Source organism: Microcaecilia unicolor, chromosome 2 (assembly GCF_901765095.1).
Source record: "Microcaecilia unicolor chromosome 2, aMicUni1.1, whole genome shotgun sequence".
Taxonomy (NCBI): Eukaryota; Metazoa; Chordata; class Amphibia; order Gymnophiona; family Siphonopidae; genus Microcaecilia; species Microcaecilia unicolor.
In genome coordinates this window covers 262,604,782-262,627,458 of record NC_044032.1, presented here as the reverse complement: position 1 = coordinate 262,627,458, position 22,677 = coordinate 262,604,782, and the positions used below count along the sequence as shown (strand labels likewise).

Below are 22,677 nucleotides of genomic sequence, written 5' to 3'. Positions count from 1 at the left end.
GTGTCCACATCCACGGAGGTATGGGTAAGGCAGGGAAAGAGCGAACCTATGTGCCTGTAAAGTGAAGCTGCTATAGCCTCCAACACCCCGGCTAACAACTGGCAAGCCAGGAGCCACCTCCAGGCAGATTTTTGATGGAGCTCGAAGATGCTACAACCACTCTGCTAGGGGAGATAGAGATTACTAAAGGAGAGCAGGGTTGCCAGCTGGGAAAAATTTTCCCAGCCCGAAACAGCCGTAAACCCACCCAAAAACCGCCTGTAGCCAATCCCCGTCTTCCACGTCACCGAACCCCGCCCCCGCGTCACCTAACCTCGCCCCCCACATTACTAGCCCCACCCCCTACGTCATCCCTGACGTCAGCCCCGCCCCGCCCCGGAAAAAACTGCCGAACTCGCACAGCGGCGGCGGGAAAACCACCCAAAAAACCGCATCCCGCGGCCAGCGAAATTTTCCCGCCGCCGCTGGTGAAAACCCGCCCAATTGGGCGGTAAAACCGCCCACCTGGCAACCTTGAAGGAGAGGCAGTGGAGCAAGCTGGTATGAGGCACTGAAAAAAGTGTGCTCTCTATCTCCCTCTGCTGGTTGATGGACACAACCCATCTGTAATGGCTGCATCTGCTTGATGACAAGGAATGTGGCTTTTTCTGAAGTAATTCCTACATTGGGGAGGGGAGAGGAAAGACTATGCAAAACAGAGGAATTCAATAAGCGGCTTGAGTCTTGGTGTAAAGAAGAAGGTTTTAGATACATAGGAAAATGGGGTAATACGTGGAAAAATAACAGGCTGTACTGTAATGATGGGCTACATCTTTCTGTGATGGGAAAAAGGATCCTTGGGGAGAAATTCAGACAGTATGTTTCTAGACATTTAAACTAGAGGGTGGGGATGACAAAGGAAACTGGGGAATTTCAGAAAGTCACCCCCACATGATGGCAGAGGGAAAAGGTCATGTACCGTATTTTTCAGACTATAAGACGCACTTTTTTCCCCCAAAATTTGGGAGGAAAATGGGGGGTGCGTCTTATAGTCCGAAGGTAGCGTTTTTGGATCGCCGTCCCGTACTTACGCGATGCCATGTTCCGTGGTGGTCTAGTGACGTCGGGGCAGGAAAGAGCCCCCTCTTTCCTGCCCATCGCGCTGCTCTCCATGCTCCTCACTGCTTTCTGACGGTCTCGGCGAGATTCAAAATGGCCGCTGAGAATCTCGGCGGCCATTTTGAATCTCGCCGAGACCGTCAGAAAGCAGTGAGGAGCACGGAGAGCAGCGCGATGGGCAGGAAAGAGGGGGCTCTTTCCTGCCCCGACGTCACTAGACCACCACGGAACATGGCATCGTGTAAGTACAGGACGGCGGTCCAAAACTCGGACAAGACGCACCGGAGCACCTAGGTTTTAGAGGAGGGAAAAAGGAAAATTTTTTTTTTCCTATTTCCCTCCTCTAAAACCTAGGTGCGTCTTATGGTCCGGTGCGTCTTATAGTCCGAAAAATACGGTAAATATAAAAACCACCCAGACTCACTAAGCACATGGAAAGCTATGTGCACAAATGCTCGTAGTCTAAGTAAAAAGACCCAAGACTTGCAAGCCCTGATGTTTGAAGAAAACTTCGATATTGTTGCTATTACGGAGACGTGGTTCAATAATTCTCATGAATGGGATGTGACCGTACCGGAATATAATCTTTTAGGAAGGATAGAGAAGGCCGAAGAGGTGGAGGAGTGGCTCTGTATGTGAGAGAGAATATCAGAGCGGCTGAAATGCGGGGAACCTGGGGAAAAGAAGAAGCTTTATGGATCGTCAAGGAAAGAGAAGACGGAACCTGTATCCACATGGGAGTTATCTACAGACCTCCTGCGCAAACGGAGAAGTTAGACAAGGATTTGATAGAAGATATTCAAAAGATTGGTATGGAAGGGGAGGTGCTACTGTTGGGAGATTTCAATCTGTCTGACGTGGATTGGAACGTCCCGTCTGCGGAATCGGAAAGAAGTAGGGAGATTGTGGGTGCCTGTCAAAGTGCCTTGCTCAAATGGTGATGGAACTCACGAGGGAAGGGTCGATGCTGGATCTAGTGCTCACTAATGGAGGTAGCGTTTCCGATATCCGGGTGGGTGCCCACCTATGTAATAGTGATCATCACACCCTATGGCTTGATATAAGGGCGAAGGCAGAGTGTGGACGCACAAAACTCAAAGTACTGGATTTCAGACATACTGATTTTGATAAAATGGGGGAATACCTGAAGGAGGAGCTGTTGGCGTGGGAAGGCATAGGAGAAGTAGGAAAACAGTGGTCCAAGCTAAAGGCTGCTATAAATATGGCGACTGATCTTTTTATGAGGAAAGTAAACAAAAACAAGAGAAGCAGGAAGCCTATATGGTTCTCCAAACAAGTAGCTGAAAAAATAAGAGCAAAAGAGGCTTTGTTCAAGAAATACAAAAGAACACAATGAGAGGATCACAGAAAAGATTATGGGATTAAACTGAAAGAAGCGAAGAGGAAAATACGGCTAGCGAAAGCATGAGCAGAAGAAAAAATGGCTAAAGATGTAAAGAGAGGTGACAAGACTTTTTCAGATATATTTAAGGAGAAGAGATAGGAATGAAATTGTGAGACTGAAAGATAATGAGAATGGCTATGTGGAGAGTGATGAAGATAAAGCGAACGTGCTAAACAATTATTTCTCTTCGGTGTTCATGGAGGAAAATCCTGGAGAAGGACCGCGGTTGGCTGCCGAGGGAACATCTGGGAATGGAGTGGATACTGCGCGTTTACGGAAGAAAGAGTTTATAAACAGCTGAAGAATATGTAGGTGAACAAAGCTATGGGGCCAGATGGGATACATCCCAGGATACTGAAGGAGCTCACAGAGGTCCTGGCGGGACCTCGTAAAGATTTATTTAATAGATCTTTAGAGACAGGAGAGGTTCCGCGAGATTGGAGACGAGCGGATGTGGTCCCTCTTCACAAAAAAGTGGAGACAAGGAAGAAGTGGGAAACTACAGACCGGTAAGTCTCACACCAGTGGTAGGAAAAATAATGGAGTTGCTGCTGAAAGAAAGGATAGTTAACTTTCTAGAAACCGACGGGTTACAGGACCCGAGGCAACATGGCTTTAGCAAAGGAAAATCCTACCAAACAAATCTTTTTGACTGGGTGACCAAAGAACTGGATGAGGGACGTGCGCTAGATGTAATGTACTTGGACTTCAGCAAAGCCCTTGATACGGTCCCCCACAGAAGACTCATGAAGAAGCTGAAAGGGTTGAACTTAGGACCGAAAGTGGTGAACTGGATAAGAAACTGGTTGACCGACAGGTGGCAGAGGGTGGTGGTAAATGGAATCCGCTCAGAGGAAAGGAAGGTGAGCAGTGGAGTTCCTCAGGGGTCGGTGCTGGGGCCTATTCTGTTTAACATATTAGTGGGAGATATTGCTGAAGGGTTGGAAGGAAAGGTGTGCCTTTTTGCGGATGACATGAAAATAACCAATAGAGTGGATACCCTGGAGGGAGTAGAAACAATGAGAAGGGATCTCCGAACGTTAGAAGAATGGTCGAGGTTCTGGCAGTTAAAATTTAATAATGACAATACTCTCTCACCAGTAAGTAAATATTCAATAAATTCATCAATACTGTATATTTAAAAAAAAAATGTATACAGTGCTCAGTGTTTGTTATCGTGTTATCGTGCTTAATTACCATTGTGAATGGTCACAGTATACAGCCCGACAACCCCGAACCATCATCGCACTGTGCCTGCCTGCCTACCTACTCCAGACAGGTGGAACTTATCTTCGCTGTGTTATAAATGGTTTCAAAAGGCAGGGAGGAGCTTGACACGGTATCGCTCCCACTTTACAGATAAGTTCCCTTGAGAACGCCGTCATGGTGAAACGTGGCCCCACGTCGGGAATAACAATGGAACACCATTTTTAACACACCATAGCACTGCCACAAGGGTGTTAACAGCCACAGTCCAATACAACCCAGTACTGGAATTGAACACGCATAACAGGTAAGTGCCGCTCCTACTAGTCCCATTTATAACACAGCGAAGACAAGTTCGACCTGTCTGGAGTAGGTAGGCAGGCAGGCACAGTGCGATGATGGTTCGGGGTTGTCGGGCTGTATACTGTGACCATTCACAATGGTAATTAAGCATGATAAACACTGAGCGCTGCATACAAAATTTTTTTTTACTATACAGTATTGATGAATTTATTGAATATTTACATACTGGTGAGAAAGAGTATTGTCATTAATTGGTCATCTTAAGACCAATTATCAATTTATTGAACCTGAAAAGAATTTGAGAGTTAAAATTTAATGCCAAGAAGTGTAGAGTGATGCACTTGGGGTGCAGAAACCCAAAAGAGAGATACCGGATAGGAGGGGAGAGATTAGTAAGCTCGACTCGGGAGAGAGACCTTGGGGTGTTGGTGTCGGAGGATCTGAAGGTGAAAAAACAATGCGACAAGGCGACGGCCATGGCCAGAAGGATGCTAGGCTGCATAGAGAGGGGCATAACCAGCAGAAGAAAGGAGGTGTTGATGCCCCTCTTCAAGTCATTGGTGAGGCCCCACTTGGAGTATTGTGTTCAGTTTTGGAGGCCGTATATTGCTAAAGATGTAAAAAGACTGGACGCGGTGCAAAGAAAAGCTATGAAAATGGTATGGGATTTGCGTTGCAAACCGTACGAGAGACTTGCTGACCTGAACATGTATACCTTGGAGGAAAGGAGAAACAGGGGTGATATGATACAGACGTTCAAATATTTGAAAGGTATTAATCGCAAACGAACCTTTTCCGGAGATGGGAAGGCGGTAGAACTAGAGGACATGAATTGAGGTTGAAAGGGGGCAGACTCAGGACGAATGTCAGGAAGTATTTTTTCACGGAGAGGGTGGTGGAGATGTGGATTGCTCTCCCGTAGTGGTGGAGATGAAAACAGTAATGGAATTCAAACATGCGTGGGATAAACACAAAGGAATCCTGTTTAGAAGGAACGGTTCCGTGGAATCGGAGATTGGTTGGGTGGCGACGCCGGTAATTGGAAACAAAACGGGAGCTGGGCAGACTTCTATGTTCTGTGCCCTGAGAAAGGCAGGGACAAATCAAACTCGGGTATACATTAAAGTATCACATACCATGTAAAATTAGTTTATCTTGTTGGGCAGACTGGATGGACCATACAGGTCTTTATCTGCCGTCATTTACTATGTTACTATGTTAAAAGGAGGAGAAGGTACTAACAGCACCAAACCAATCAAGACTACCTTAGAATGGAGACAGCCCTGTGCATGGCTATGTTAATCTGCAGAAGCAAAAATGGCAAAGGGACTAATGGTACAAACTTACTGAGACATGAACTTTCAAGAACATAAGAACATAAGTGTTGCCATACTGTGACAGACCGAAGGCCCATCAAGCCCAGAGTCCTCTTGCCAACAGTGGTCAATCCAGGTTACAAGTACCTGGCAAGATTCCAAAACAGTACAATACATTTTATGCTGTTTATCCTAGAAATAAGAAGTGGATTTTCCCCTAAGTTCATCTTAATAATGGCTTATGGACTTTTCTTTCAGGAAATTATCCAAACCTTTTTTAAATCCCGCTAAGCTAACTGCTTTTACCACATTCTCTGGCAACAAATACCAGAGTTTAATTACACATTGCGTGAAGAAATATTTTCTCCAGTTTGTTTTAAATTTACTACTTTGTGGCTTCATTCTGTGCCCCCTAGTCCTAGTATTTTTGGAAACAGTAAACAAGCGATTCATGTCTACTCGTTCCTCTCCACTCATTATTTTATAGACCTGTATCATATCTCCCCTCAGCTGTCTTTTCTCCAAGCTGAAGAGCCCTAGCCGCTTTAGCCTTTCCTCATAGGGAAATTGTCCCTTCCCCTTTATCATTTTCATCGCCCTTCTCTGTACCTTTACTAATTCCACTATATCTTTTTTGAGATGCGGTGACCAGAACTGAACAAGACCCAGTGCTTACCTTATGCAGGCGCCCCGCAGTGTCTCCAAGGAAGACAATGATGTAGCTCTCCTCCACCAATGCTACAACAGCCGAGAGCTGCGGGAGCTCTGGCAGAAGTGACTGAGCCACAAGAGAGATCTGGCCAACAATGGGGCTTGGGGTGTGCTCTCCTCCACAGGGACTCCTTGTGGGTGTATCCTAAAAAATGGACAGAGAACCTCAAAAAGACTCCAAAGTTCAACTGCATTTTAACCTTCCAACGATAAAGGATTAGCCCAGTGCTGGAACAGCAGGAGGTACTGCAGGGCAGGATTAAGGTACGCTGGCAAAGCTGTGGGTGTGTATTGGAAATAAGGGTCCTGCACATTTCTTATTCTGCTTCCATCCTTTGCTGTAATATTATGTATGGAAAATGATTATGACCCACTTGTTTTTGAAAACATCTGAAAGTTATGTTTTTTGAACCAGCATTTGGAGGGTAATTGTGTAAAGGAACATCTAATTAGGACCCTATTCTAGAAACAAAAGTAGGACACATTTTTGTAACAAGTCCAATATGTGCCTATATTATAAGCACGAGTACTCACACCTGCTTGTGAAAAGCGCATAGATTATAAGCCAGCGTAATCCATGTAAATAAATGTGCCTCAACTGACGTCTACCGGCAAAGTATGCACCATCACATCTGAGCCCAATTTAATAAAATAGTGGCCAGCCTGAAAAAGGTCATTTACATGCATTTTTAACACACGCATGTACATGACTAGAATACCAGCATTCACACGTATGTTCTTGCCACCTAAATCCAGACGGCTCCTTATAGAACCCCTTTGGTGGCGACTTGTAGCTGTGACTGGTTTTGTGCAGGGCAGGATTAAGGTTTAAACAAACCAGGCACATGCCAAGGTTTGGGATGTGAGCCCTTTCAAATAGGTCTTAATCTGACTGCCTGAGCCCCACATAGGAAACAAATGGCGTCTAATTGCGGCTGATAGGTCGGACCACAGAAGACCAGAAGACATGTTACAATCATTGGCTATCCATGTCACTAGCCAGTGCTGTGTACTAGACCCCTACTAGATCCCTCCCTCCCTCTGGAGGCCAGCATCTGATAAGGGGTACTATTAGCCACTGCTATGCATTCCCCCTCCCTTACCACCCTCTTTTGATTTTATTCACACCCTTAAGCAAACTCCCAGGACCTAAAGGTGCAGGAAGGAATGAGCAGCCGAGCAGGTGGTGAGTGCTTCAGAGCCTGAGGAACATGCTTGCTGAGGCGGGAAGGGGGCAGAGGATTCAACGCGATTAATGGATTTAGGGGTTAATTTTAACCTCCCACATTATATGACATAAATAGATGCAGAGGGTAATGTATTGGTGTTTGTGCATTGTTGGGATTCAAAAATGTATATCTTATGGTGGGGGGCCCATCTTGCCTGGTTGCCTAGGGGTTTGATCCTACTCTGTAATATTGTTCCTGGTTTATGTCTTACGTTATACTGGAAGCAGCTTAGAAATCATTTATTGACAGCATGTACATATTTTTAAATACATAAGATATAGTACTGGAATACCAATGGATGCTACAGGGTAGATCATGGTGTTATAGCTTACCTTTGGGAGACTTCCACATTTGGAGTTCACCCCATATCCAATGGCAGTTTCTTCCTCTCCTTTTTCATTTTTGCCGTCCTCAGTGTAGCATAGCTGCCGGGCATGTTCCATCCTCTCATCTACCTCCTGCAGCTTATACGTGCACAGCGTTGTCTCTGCCTCAGGTGCCGGCATGGAGCCCTGTCCACCTGCAAACACCACAAACAGCTGGGCCTCGCTCTCTCCCTCTGTGCCGGGCATCAGGTATGCTGCCTGTGCCAATGGATACCTCTGTCCCTGATCACAGCTCTGGCCCCGAGCGCAGCATTCCAGCGGTATTTCCACATACGAGTACAGATGCAAGTCAGACACGCAGATCCGGGCCACGAAAGTCTGGTACTCCATCTGTGACTTGGACACTCTCCGGAAAAAGAGGAAGTAGACATAATTCCCATTGGAGAAGACTCCCACAAAGCGATTATCATAATCGGAGAAGTCCCCCACCACCAGTTTCCCCAGGCCCTCATTGGTGAAGACTGGGGGTCTGTCCAGCTGCCGAATGGTGATGGGAGGGATGCCCCCAGAAAACTTAGCTGTCAATCCCCTCCCAACGAACAGCAGTTGTTGCCCTTCTGTTGTAACAGCCGCTAGTCCTACAGTGTTGACCTTAGGGTCGTTGGCTGCCACAAACTGATTATCACTGGGGTCCTCAGTTTGATTGAGGATCCGGGTCACAGACTCTAGGCTGCGCTTCTCACACACTCCCTGGAAGACCTGACCACAGACAATCAGCTCCTGCCCAGCCTCATTCACCACCAGGAGTTTGTTGGTGTTATCTGTCATCTGAGCCTGTGGACAGTCATTCAAGTCTTTGAAGGGCAGGCAGTCAGGGGAGTCCAACTTGGGACCTGTGCGGTCCTCTTCAGTCAGCTCCAGTTCTGGTCCCAGCTGAAAAAGGTGATTGATAGCCCCCACATAGAGGTTCCCAGTCTGGGGGTCTCGGGCCATGTGGTTGAAGGTTATGTCAGGGCGGGAAAAGGTCAGGAAAGGTTGGACGTAACTCTGAAGAAGGCATGAGAAGAGCAGGAGGATTCGCGCACACATCCCAATGACCTGCGAGAGAAAACAAGGAAGAGGCATCAGCCCACAATGTCACTCATATGTCTAACTCTACGATAAGAAGCACCCCTTCCACGAGACAGCTTGTGAAGCACACAGTTGGCTATAGAAAGTGGGCAAAGAGATCTTCTACTCACAGGGTACAAAAGAAATGCACAACAGTACCACTGGCTGGCTGGGAAGAGCTTGGGAACAACAGAGATGACTGCCCATAATACCGCAGCTAGACTCATATTCGGAAAGGTGAAGTATGAGAGCGCCAAACCCCCTCAGAGAAAAATTACATTGGCTTCCTCTAAAAGATCAAATTGCATTCAAGGTTTGCACCTTAACCCATAAAATCATCCATGGAGAAGCTCCATCATACATGTCAGACCTAATTGACTTACCTGCACGAAACATCAAAAGTTCATCACGTACCTTCTTAAACCTCCACTACCCCAATTGTAGTGGACTCAAATACAAATCACTACACACATCTACCTTCACATACCTCTGCACAAAATCATGGAATAAACTACCGAATGCTATAAAAACAACGCATGACTTGACAACCTTCCAGAAGTTATTGAAGACGCACCTGTTCAAAGAGACTTACAATAAAAATCCTCCTTAATGACTTGATTCCATTCTACATCTAAACCAACTAATACTGATCCCTTCTAAATTGATTATGTTAATCACATTATCACTATTGGTCATTATATCTTACCTGTTTTATTTTGTGTTATGTAAATAATTCCACTGACCTATCTACCTAATTTCTTACACAGTAATATGTTAAATTAGACCATACCTCTTACTCTGTTTATAATTATACCTTTTGCAACATAGTGTAAGCCACATTGAGCCTGCAAATAGGTGGGAAAATGTGGGGTACAAATGCATCAAATAAACAAACTGGTAAAGGAAAGGGAGCTTGTGCTATTTCCTACCTCACCTCCACCATAACTCATGCACTCATAATAAAATGTATCTGTAAATTCCTCTTTCACTGCTGACCTAAACTGAAATGCATGCATAGACACTCCCAAGCAGAGAAAGGCCTAGCAGGGCCTATCCCTGGGTTTCAGAGCAAAGGTTAAAAGATCGAAAATGGCTCCAGCCATAATGGTATATGGGACTCAGAGGGGGAATGAGGAAAGAAAAGGGAACCTCTTAAAGCAATAGGAAGATCCCGCTCCTCTCTCACCCTCATCTAGCTCAATGACCCTGAACAGATGGGGGAATATGTATATGTACAGACCCAGAGGGAAATGGTTAACAACAAAATGAAGAAAGATATTTCTGGGAATTACAAAATAAATCAATTTCTAATAAATATCCTTTGGTTGGCACTTCTTTGGTCGTTCCCCTTTTTGTTTTGTTTTTCCTCCTTTAAACTAAAGGACACAACAGGCTTTTAACAATTTTCCACATTGGTCTATAATCTTGTGTTGCTCTTAATTTCTGTGGAAGGGAGTTCCACATCTCTGGCTGCTTGATAACCCAAAGTCTGTGATCAATAGGTTTTATATCTAAACCCTTTTGAATTGGGAAAAATTACGACTGTTGTCTGGTTACTTCCCAAGCATGTAAAGTTGGAAATTCTATGAGTTCTACCAAGTATTGCTTGACCATGCAATATGAGAAAGACAGTGGTATATGTATAAATATAACTCTCACCTCCACTGGTAACCAGTGTAGTTTCACCAGGGGTTACTCTGGCGTCTGGTCTGATTGAATAGATTGGCTGGATATATTTTGTATCGTCCGCAATTTCTTAAGCAACTTCGAATGACAGTTGGCATACAAAATATTACTGGTATGAGTGGATTATTGTAATAAACATTGAACCATAAGATTAAATTGTTCAAATTCAAAATACTTTTAAAAATTTGTCTAAATGTTCTAAGGGTCCAAAAGGATTTATTTTTTTTTTTATAACATTGTGCATTTGAGTTAGGTTGCTGTCTATAATAATTCCTAAACTTTTTAGGGTAGATTAGCAGGCCTGTAGTTACTAATCTGACTTTATTGGTGGGCAAACTCATGGTCTTGCTACCAAAGTGGTGAATATCTAGAATCCAGCAGGATGTGGAACTCAAGGCAGTATGGCTTTAGCTGAAGACATCTTGGCAAACATCTCTCTTTGGGTGGCCAGAGATTAGAGGAGGAGCCTAATGGCTAGTGCAGCGGGCTATGATCCTGGCAACTTGGGTTCAGTTCCCTCTACAGCTCCTTGTGACCTTGGGCAAGTCTGTTAACCCTCCACTGACCTAGGTACATCAACTTAGATTGTGAGCCCTCTAGGGACAGAGAAAAGAACCTGCATATAGGGGGCCATTTTACAGAGCGGCAGTAAGTCCAACGCGGGCTTACCGCTTGCTCTTCTTGGACTACCGCTGACCCAACAAGGCTGCTGGCGGTAGTCCCGTCCCAAGTGCACACCACTTCCAGGGGAAAAAGAAAATCCCTGGAAACAGGTTGCGTGGCGGTAATCGGTTATCAGTGCGAAGTGCCCAGTTACCACTAGGTTAGTGCGGAAGCCCTTATCGCCACCTCAAATGGGCGACGGTAAGGGCTGTTGCATGGCCTTGCGGTAAGAGGTCATGTGAGTCTGGGGGCTTTTTTGTGGGAAACATGGCCTCCGCCGCCAGTGGCGTAGCTACGTGGTGCCACTGGGCCCCCGTACATTTGGCCCTGGACCCCCCTGCCGACGACCCTCTCGACCCCCCTCTCGCCGTGCAGGACATCAGACTCACAGAAACAGAACGAAGCCTTGTGCCAGAAGAAGAGGACCTCGGTTGGCGGATGTTTGGGTCCCCCGCCAGCAAAGGTAGGCGACGGCGGTGGGGGAGGGGGGAATCGAGAGGGTCGTCGACAGGGAAGGTTAAAGTTGTTGGAGGTGGTGGTGGTGGCGGCAGCGGCGGGGGGGGGGGGGGGGGGCTAAAATGTGCCCCCTCTCCTCGGGCACTGGACCCCCCCTCCCGCCGAAGTCTGGCTAGGCCCCTGCCCACCGCTACCGCAGGGCTCTTTTTCCCGCAGCTAAGTAAAAGGGCCTCATAATGTATACAGTGCTGTGTACATCTAGTAGCGCTATAGAAATGATTACTAGCTGGGGCAGGCACTGGGTGTGATGTACCTAGGGCCGGCTCAAGGGGTAAAGTTTTCAGTTGCAAGAAACAGGGAACTCTTGTTTCCCCTTTTAAAAAACGAGTTAGTGCCGCAGCACTGGAAGCCTTGCACAGCGGCAGGAGTGAAGGGGTGAGTGAGCTAGCGAGGAAGGCTTTTGGTACCATTAAGCTTGCGCTCTTTGAGCCAGTATCTCACTTGTTCACACTTTAAACCAGCCAGAATGGAAGTGATATCACTGACAGAGTCAAGTTCTGCTTCCCTACCAACAATTCTAAGGCATTATTTGCACCTTCGGCTTATAATAACCCTGCTTACAATATATAACGGTTTGCAGCATACCAAGGCATAAAATTACATTGAAAAAGCGCACTCTAGCCCTCAGAAATCTTGGTTTTACTAGCGGCGAGCCAGTCACAAAGCGATGGCTGAAGGACTGAGTAAGCAGCCGGAGGATTTAGCATCCACGTGCTACTGAGATTCCTGCCCTGAGTGCAGTAAGAATCAAGGAACCTCATGGGCAGAGCTGCAAAATAAAAACAGATTACCAGCACAAGGGAAGAGCTCCAGAATGGTTTGGAGGAGCTAGAATCAGAATTAAAGGATATCAGGCACAGAGTGGACGATATTGCGGCTATGCAAGAACGGGATGAAAAACAGGAGAAAGGCAGTGAGGCCATCTGGCTTAAGCTGGAACACTTAAAAAAAAAAAAAAAAAATCGAGCAAGATGCACTCTCCACTTTAGGGGAATCCCTGAAACTGAATGATAAATCCTGTGAATAGATCCAGGAGATCTATGGGCTCCCTTTTGAGACCAGAAAACTCCTCGGAAGCTGGTACTAATTTAGCACTGCTTTAATTTCAACAGGTCCATAGAGCCCTGCGCCCTAGGAATCCCACAGACCTAAAGACATCTTGGCCTGCTTTTTGTGTTTCCAGGAGAGAGAGGCCATTTTGTGCGCTGCCAGATGGCATGGTGCGCTTAAATGGGAGGAAAATCCTGTAGAAATTTTTGCGGATGTCTCGCCAGGCACTTTGCAGTGTAGAAGAGAATTCAGGCCTGTGACCACTAAACTGCGAGAAGAAAATATCCTGTATAAATGTCAGTTTGCCTAAGGGCTCAGCATTAAACTTCAGAGCCAATGCAAATTTGTGGCCTCGTGGAGGCTATCATCTTGTTTCTCCAGTCAGCTGGTATTTCAGGAGTGTCCGCTCTTCAGACCTTGCCAAGGCCCCCGTGGCAAGTGTTCTGAAAAAAGCTTCCACTACCTGCCAGCGAGTGGGGAAAGGTGGCAGACGGCTGAAGCGCCAGTCTGATACTTGACTATTCTATTCTTATTTTATTCCTTGTGCAGAAGGGTTTAGGATCATCCAGTCTCATTTCAATTTGGACGGTGCTTTTATATACATCTGCATGTGTACTTCAGGTTCCTAAATGTTCTCACTATGTAATATTGTTTTATCTTATAATGTTTATAGGCTCTCCCCGTTGGGTATGTTTTTAACATTTTCCTTAAATAGCACTACTACAGTTTCCAGGTGGGGCTGGGTGTGCGGGAGTGGGGTATGTCACTTGCTCCTAACGTTAAGGGGAAGGAGATGGCTAGTGTATTATAGGGTTGTAGGGGTGGGTGGGGGGATGGGACTGAGTACAGGAAGAGGGAGGGGCAAACACTGTATTTTGGCCTAATGGGTGGACTAGCTACTCGAGCACATCAGTGGAAATAAACTCAAATGGGTAATATTAAATTTGTAACCTTGAAATGTTCAGGCTTAAATATCCCTAAGAAGAGACAACTGTGGCTCAAAGAACTAACTCAGCTACAGGCACACATAGGGTTTATGCAAGAGAACCACTTACTACCCAAACACGAGAAGCTCCTTGTGCATCCTAAATTTCCTGAAATATGCTGTGTATCCATTTATTTAAAGAAAACTTGTGGGTTGGGTATTGTTATAGGGACCTACCATGCCAGGTCAAACAAATCTGTAATGATAAAGAGGGTCAATATCTTATTTTAGTTGTGGCTATTTTCGAACAGGTTTATAGGCTGGTAAATGTCTATGCCCCCAACCAAGGCCAAAAGGCTTTCTTTTTGCATTTAATGGACACACCGAGAGGTCATGCAGAGGGCCAAATGATAATGGGCAGTAACTAAAGTTACTCTGGACCCTCTGCTGGATAGTTGTGGGAGCTCTAGACAATTATGGAGAGAAGGGTGTGCTCAACTGAAAGATATACTGGCCCAGTTCTCTTCAGCAGATCTATGGAGAGAGCAGTGGGAGGAGTTAAAGACTTCATATATTTCTTTCTTGTCCATGGAACATATTCCAGGACAGATATTTGGATTTGCTAGATCCCATATGTACCACTCTATGTATAGACCACTTATTGAACAAGTTACATGGATGGATCACTATCCCTTGTGGATAGAATTTCGGGGGGTTAGCTAATAATCCAGGTGCTCGGTTCTGGAAGTTGAATGAAAGTTTACTAAACTCTCCTGAGACACAATGAACTATGAAACAAGAGATTGTATCCTACCTTGAACTTAATGCCAATCAAGGTCATTCTCCCGAGATAGTGCGGGACTGCTTAAAATCAGTCATTCGGAGCAAATTTATTAGTATAGCTGCGGCTAAAAAAAGGGAGAAAACGCAAAAGCTGCAGACTTTACACGCCAGGCTTCATTACTTGGTGCAGGAACATAAAGCTGAGCATAGGAATAAAGCATTACTAATAGAGCTTGAGGCCAGTAAGTGAGAATTGAAAGAATTGGAATTAGAGGATATCCATAACTTACTTAAAGCGATCTCACTTTGAATATGGCAATAAGGCCAATAGGCTTATGGCTCATAGGCTAAGGGGGCTGCAATCTCGTCATGGAATTCTGCATATCAGAACTAAACAGGGAGCCACTGGAGTAGTAATATGGATAATCACTGGAGGTATGTGGAATTTTATAAAGAACTAAACACACCGGACCATACCACTATTGAGGAACAAATTGGGGAATATCTCAGTAAGACAGTATCCACCAAAGCTACTGTGCTAAAGCCTGTATCTGAAGGGGAAGTAGTCACTGCAATAAAAGCCCTGCCAGTTGGAAAATCTCTTGGGGTTGATGGCTTTACAGGGAAATTTTACAGATCTTTCTGTACCCATCTTGGTGGACCCTTTACAGAAATGTTTAACTCCATGGGGTTAATGGAAGATTTGTCACCATCCCTTCAAGTAGCAGGTGTCACTGTTTTACATAAGATGGGGAGAGATCCCTTGGACTATGGTTCCTATCATCCCATCTCCCTATCAAGGATAGATTATAAAATCTTTGCTAAAGTTCTACCTGAACAAATGAAGATTTTGATGCCTCATAATAGCAGAGGATCAAATGGGATTTATATTGGGGCACTTAGCCTCTGATAATATTAGGAAAGTCTTATCTCTTTTGGTATGCTCAAAAATTGCATATCCCAATGGCGACTCTTGCTATAGATGTGGAAAAGGCCTTTGATCGGGTCTACTGCCCCTATAATCAGGTTTTACAGAAAATGGGCATGGAAGGGCGTTTCCTGCAATGGAGTAAAACTTTTATAAGGCCCTTCAAGCTGGTCTTAAAATCAACAAGAGTTTTTCCATCTAGGTAAAGAAACCAGCAGGGTTGTCCTCTCTCCCCTCTTTTATTTTGTTGGCTATGGCACTCTTAGCTCAAAGAATTCAACAGCACCCTGAAATTCTAGGCTTGAAAGTAGGGAGGAGGGATTTTAAGTTCTCTTTATTTGCGGACGATGCCCTGCTAACCTTAGTCAAGCTTCAGGAATCCTTTCCACCACTTTTTAATGGATTGCAAATACATGGTAAAGTTTCGGGTTTTAAAATTAATATTTCAAATTCTGAGGTCCTTAATATGACAGCCCCCCCCCCTCCCTCATGAAGCTCAGGAGCTCTGGCAACCTTTTCCCTTCAATGGGTTAAATCCTATATTAGGTATTTGGGAGTTAATATCATGCCTGTTTTACAGAAATTAAATTATCTTAATAATACACTTCTGATTCAGGGAACAATTAGGGAACTCAATAGATGGAAAGGTCTTTTTAGGGAAGATGAATGCTGTAAAAATGACCATTTTAGCTAGATTTTTATACTTATTCCAAACTCTTCCAATGGATATTCCAGTTTCTCTATGCAAAAAGTTACAAAAGTTAGTATTTTCATTTATTTGGTTGCGGAGATGACCAAGAGTTGCTCGGTCTATGCTTCAGCTTCCTCAGTTGTTGGGTGGTCTGGGAGTCCCTAATTTCCAAGCCTATTATCAGGTGTTAAGCCCCCTCCCATTCCCCAGGAGGGATCTTAAGTGGAAGGCTGCAAGGGCTAACCTTCGGATGCTTCTCCCCGGATACTCTCAACAATTTCACAGGAAAGCTTTCTCTTACAAGTCCTCAAAATGAACTTCACTCTAGTTTTTTTAGAATTTATAATGCCTTTACTAAAAAATCATAATACTGACAGATTTAAAAAATATAACAAGATTCTTCTCTTTAGCCCAACTAAAGGTAATGATTAGTTTTCTTGTGAGAGGTAGTTGAAAAGCAGACAGCTGCAAGACGCAAGCCTGACAATGAACAAGTTCCTGCCTCTACACAGTTCATACAAACTTTTATAGTTTTGCTTAGTATCAGCTTACATGCAGTTTTGTTTTACATAGCTAATTCTCGTTTTTTCCTACTCCATCCTGTTTTTTTTTTTCAGATGCACAGACCCCGAATCCCACCTTGCTTTAGGTTTTTTTCCTTATAATTTCTTATCTTACATCCTCCCAGCTGCATCTGGTTCCCATTGTTCATCATGCTCCTCACCTCTGCTTTCAGCTAGTCTGAGACCGCTGACCTTAGCAGTCTTCACTTCTTTGTTTCACCCTGTCATGTTGCACAATACCCTAGAGCCCTTCCCTCTTCACCCTGAATGAGTAAGAAATCACGTAACTAAAGGTTACAGTGGCACAGACTGCTCCAGAATGGCCAGTTCCAGACAGTAAGGCCACCACGCACAGGTGGCCCAGTTGAGAGCTCTTAAAGAAAGGATCAGCCCTAAATCTAAACTGTGGGTCAGTCTTGAGCACTCAACAGAACTTCAGAAGGAGCTTTCTATACTAATCTGGAGATTGTGACGTCAGCTGAGGCTTTGGAGACCCAGAAAGTTACGGACACAGGCAGCCAGGTACGCGACGGCGGCTGCGGAGGTTTGGCAGCAGGAAGGCAGGCTCGAGAGTTGCGACAGGGGGGGGTCAGGAAATCCGGGGGGGTCCAATTCAGAGGGAGGAAGGCAGGGAGGTGGGCTCTGGAACTTGGGGCGGGGGGAAGCGATGGAGGGGTCTGGAACTGGGGGAGGGGGGAACCTTGCTAGCGCCCGTTTCTTTCCTGCCTGAAACGGGCCTTTTCTACTAGTTATAAATATACCCTGTCTAATCCCTTTTTAAGGAATACTCTCCAAATTTGGTCTGTAGTAAAATTGAAATTCTTTAAAAACAGATCCTACTTTAAGGGCACATATCCTATTGAAATTTCCTGCGGGAAGACTAGATGCCCAATTTTGGAGTTGGTGAGAACAAGGAGATTGTTTCCTTTAGGGAAGAGGACTGGTTTCAATCTTTTACGAAGCTTAAGGCGCTAAAAGACACTGAGGCTGAGGACTCTGATTTGGAGAACTTGATCAATAGAGTGTCCCACAAGGGATTTATTTTTCGAGCATACTCGCTATTGGTCAAATTTACTACTGGTATATAACAGTTTTGCCGGCTTGAGAAAGGGACCGGGGCATACAGATAAATTCCGAGGTACAGCAAGAGATTATTGAGGGCAATTTAAGGGGGGAGGGGCCTCTCCTGCTCTATGCTGTAAAATGGTTACAAAATCATTTGTTATAATAATAATAGAATTTCTATTCTGAGTCAACCTTGCAATTCTATGCAGATTACAAAACAACTTAAAAAAAATTAGATAAGACTACATAAATCAGGTAAATCTTACAATGTTATTGTCCTCCAGAATTCAACACATGTCCTAAATAAAACAATGTTGAGTTGTTTTCAAAAAGACGTAACTAACAGCAGATAACAAGGTAAGTACCTCTTTATCTAACCTTGCAGCTCAAAATTGCAATAAAGAATCCATAATTTTTAACCACTTGTTTTTTTTTTTAAAGAGGGATAAGTAAATAGATTAACATTTCTGGTAAGCCTAGTTGATGCCGAAAACACCAAACGGTCCGACAGATATAAAAGGTGGAAGACCATAAATCATTTTATATAACAAAATTAAAAATAAAATAAAATAAAAAAAAAGACCATGGCCTGAATAGGAAGCCAATGGATTTTTAAATAGAACGGGGAAATACTGTCAGATTTTTTTTTCAAGCAGAAAATTAAACATAAAGCTGCATTCTGAACTGTTTGGAGCTTTTTCAATATACACTTTGAACAGCTCATTACAGTAATCTAAACAACTAAGTATACGGGATTGAACTAATATGCAGAAGTGGTCAGATTCAAAGTACTTCCTTATGCGTCGAAGATTATGTAGGACATAAAACGCTTTCTGTATCAGATTATTAATCTGTGATTGCAATGTTAAATGTGTATCAAAGAGTACCCCCAGCACGCTAACCAATGAAGAGAAATAAAATCTAGCATTATTGTTACACTGTTCTCCTCAGCACTAATATTATTACTAATAAACATAAATTTCATCTTTTCCACATTCAATCTTAATTTATGTGGTTTCACCCAATTTTTCCAAAATATCAAAGGTATGAATTAAATATAAGCATGCAGAAACTGTAGAACTGACAGAAATTAACAACACGATATTATCCGCATAACTATAAAAATGCTCAATTTGTCTAAACAGTAACCTAAAGAGTATACATTAATATTAAAAAGGGTAGGAGATAAAGGGAAACCTTGAGGAACCCCACAAATGCTGAACCATTAACCTCTATCTTAACTCTATAAGACCGCTGATGAAGATATCCTTTAAACCAATTATACACAACTCATTATATCCATATTCTCTAGAATATTTAATAAAATCTCATGGTCCACTAACTCAATCGTGCTTGAGAGGTCTAGCTGCAAAAATAGAGCTTTTCTTGCTATCACCTAATAGCTGACAAGCATTATTTAACAATGAACAAAGAGCTGTCTCGGTAGTAAAAATGGACCTATATCCAGATTGGGAGGGATGCAAGATATCAAAATGGTACAGGTAATCTGTAAATTGCATGGCTACCAAACCTTCCAATAATTAAATATAAAATGGGTCTATAATTAGAGATAGTTTGCTGTTATTCTTTACTATTCTTTATAACAGGGGTAATTATAATTTCACTCAAATTGGTATTATACCCCTGAAGTCCTTGCTAGATTGTACCCAGGAGTTTCAAACAGATGCTGGAGATTGTGTGGTAAACAACAACAAAAACATAGAGGAAACAACCCTCACAAACAGTACAGGCACACAAACACAGCAAGGTGCCAAATAAATTGACAGATGATACTGTGAAGTCCAAATCTTTATTCCATCCACTGACTCGACACGGGCCTGTGTTTCGGCTAAAGGCCTGCCTCAGGAGTCTCTATTGTATGTGTTAGACAAATAATAACAACAAGTCTATCAAACATGGGTTCACAGATCAACACATTGAAACCGCTTTCTTGTTGGGTTGGACCCTCCTGAGGCAGGCCTTTGGCCGAAACACAGGCCCATGTCGAGTCAGTGGATGAAATAAAGATTTGGACTTTACAGTGTCCTCTGTCAATTTATTTGGCACCTTCGCTGTTTGTGTGCGTCTGTGAAGATTGTGCGGTTTTACCTATATTTGGTGGCAGTGTCCCAAAGTTCAGTTATTCTGGACCAAAGTGCAAGCTGTGCTGCAATCCATTTTGCATCAAGACATTCCGCTTTTGTAAAGCAGCTGGGCTAGACCCAGGACTGAAGCTATGACTCAGAACTTTCCTCTTTGTAGAGGAGTGCTTACAGCAGATCATATGATGATTGCAAAAGAATGGAAATACACTGAGCAGCCTAATACGGACGGACCTATTTACCAGATTTTTGGATAATATCTTGCCGATGTCTAAATTCACTGCTAAACTGCACAATCGAGAAAAGAGATTTGATGATGACTGAAGTTGAACCGGGCTTGGAGGGACCTAAGACGCAAGCAGACGGCCTCATTAGTAGAGTAATTCACCACTTGAAAAAAAAACTTACTGTTGTTTTCATGCTGAAGTTTTATTATGTTATTAGACTGATACTATGTTTGTTTTATTTCATAAAAGCTCACCTGTAGTATTAGAGGGAGGGGGTGGGTTGGGGTGTACAGCGAGTGATGCTAAGCTGACTTATTTGGCAAATTTGTATGTTGGGTTTTATTTTTCTTAATAAAGCCTATTCGGGGGGGGGGGGGGGGGGGGGAACAGCCAAAGTAATGGAATTTCAGCAAAACTTCTGAAATGTCCAGAATAGGAGGTTCACACATACACAGCACAGGTTGGGGTTGGGTCTCCAAGGGGTGGACTGGATTAGAACATGGCTGGATGATAAACAAAGGGTAGTGTGATTTTTCCCAAAAGGAGTCACAAAATTAATGGGCGAGAGTCTCAACAAACAGTATCACTCCCTCAGAGTGGGTCTCACTCTCCACCCCCCCTCCCCTCCTGCGATTGCCAACTCCTGGAGGGGAAGTGGGGAGGAATTAAGTTCCATATGTTCTCCTGTCCTCACCCTCTCTCAAAACCTCTCACCTTGTTCCACCAACCAGTCTAGCTCAATACTAGCCAGTTGCCAACTAGACTCCCTCTAGATCTCCACTCCAACCTGCGAGAAGTGGCAATAGCCAGCACCTGCCCCCTGAGCCTGCATGCATCCAAAGGCCCGGCCTCTTCATCCTAAGCAGCCTTTCTGTTAAACCAGAAACGAATGGCATAGCTAAAGGGTGGGGGGAGGGCAACAGGGGAGCAGCTGCTCCCCCACTCAGACTTATGACGGCGCTGGTGCCTTATTTTTTACACGATCTGTCGTATTTAAAACATGCACCGTTGACCGCTCCCCTCGCACTTTCGACCTGGTTATGCTTCTGCCAGAAAACCTCACAGAAGACCCAGGAGCATGCACTGACTGCTGCTTTCCTGTCTGGGACATGAATGGCAGGATGGGAGTTCTGTTTTACCTGTCATCTGGGGTCATGTGAATTGCAAGGTCAAAATGGGATCACACTTGATAAAAGTCTAGGAAGCAACTGAGTGGACACCCTGAGGCACTAGATGGATCAAGACCTGATCTACAAAGGCTGGAGGAATGGCAGCTAAGATTCAGTGCAAAAAGGTGCAGTGTCTTGTATCTGGGAAGGAGGGAGGGGGATTTAAGATAGGGTTTCCCCAACTTCTTCAAGCTAGTACGAACATGGAAGAGGCTTCATATGGCCAACTGAAAAGCCAGCAAAACACTGAACCCCCACCAGAGACCAGAAGGATCCACAGACAGCTCATGAGGAGATGATGTGTGCAATATGTTTGCTTCCCAAAGCAGGTCCCAGCCACTGATGCCATATCCACTGCCTCTTAATTCCCATACCCTGGGGCTCATGCTGTATCTAGGAAGGTAACATAGTAGATGACGGCAGAAAAAGACCTGCATGGTCCATCTAGTCTGCCCAAGATAAACTCATATCTTGAATTTGTACCTGTCTTTTTCAGGGCACAGACCGTATAAGTCTGCCTAGCAGTATTTCCCGCCTACCAACCACCAGTCCCGTCTCCCATCACCGGCTCTGGTACAGACCGTATAAGTCTGCCCTCCCCTATCCTAGCCTCCCAACCACCAACCCCTCTTCCCCCCACCTGCTCCGCCACCCAATTTCAGCTAAGCTTCTGAGGATCCATTCCTACTGCACAGGATTCCTTTATGCATATCCCACGCATGTTTGAATTCTGTTACCGTTTTCATCTCCACCACCTCCCGCGGGAGGGCATTCCAAGCATCCACCACCCTCTCCGTGAAAAAATATTTCCTGACATCTTTTTTGAGTCTGCCCCCCTTCAATCTCAAAAGACAGTAACAGAATTGAGGAGGGCCTGTGATAAGCACAGAGGAGCCCTAGTTAGAAGAAATGAACAGAAGGTACAAAGCAGCCGATGTCTCAGAGCACTGAACCAGGAAGTAAAGTGGGTAAATTACATGGGCCTAACTGATCATCTCTGCTGTCGTATTCTTTGTTTCTGCACAGAAACAGAAAGTACAGGACAAGAAAGGAGAGACAAGAGCATAAGCATCGCTACGGGGTGGCAAATGCCATGCCACCCCAGTTTTACATGTATTCCAGTATTTCTCTCCACCCGCTTGGTTACTACTACTACTATTACTATTTAGCATTTCTATAGCGCTACAAGGCGTAACTCTCTCTCTCGCTCTCTCTTTCCCTCCCCCCTTTGGCAGAGTTCCTGTGGGCTTCCAGCAGCATCAATAAAGAGTAGTTACTCACCTGTAACAGGTGTTCTCCGAAGACAGCAGGCAATATATTCTCACTGATGGGTGACGTCACGTCGGCCCGGAGGACTTTCCAGCAAAGTCCATGACAAAGTCTAAAATGTCCCCCGTCGCGCGGGCGGATGCAGTGCGCATGCGCGCGTCCACATTCCCGCCCGTCGCGCGGGCACATTCCTCAGTTAATTACAAGAATTAGAGGAATACAACTCCAAAGGGGAGGTGGGAGGGTTGTGAGAATATATTGCCTGCTGTCTTCGGAGAACACCTGTTACAGGTGAGTAACTACTCTTTCTCCAAAGACAAGCAGGCCAATATTCTC

The 22,677-nt window shown here is 44.5% G+C and overlaps 1 protein-coding gene across 3 annotated transcripts in view; it reads right to left on the bottom strand.

The window, feature by feature from the left end:
• The window catches only part of PLXNB3 (plexin B3), a 171,812-nt gene that overhangs the window by 123,254 nt on the left and 25,881 nt on the right, over positions 1 to 22,677 (bottom strand). For all 3 annotated transcript variants that reach the window (XM_030194078.1, XM_030194080.1, XM_030194079.1), the window contains exons 3-4: positions 7,601 to 8,692; positions 6,005 to 6,184 (exon numbers count right to left, since the gene is read on the bottom strand). In XM_030194078.1, coding sequence (XP_030049938.1) covers positions 6,005 to 6,184; positions 7,601 to 8,692 — 1,272 coding nt within the window. The remainder of the gene's footprint in view (positions 1 to 6,004; positions 6,185 to 7,600; positions 8,693 to 22,677) is intronic.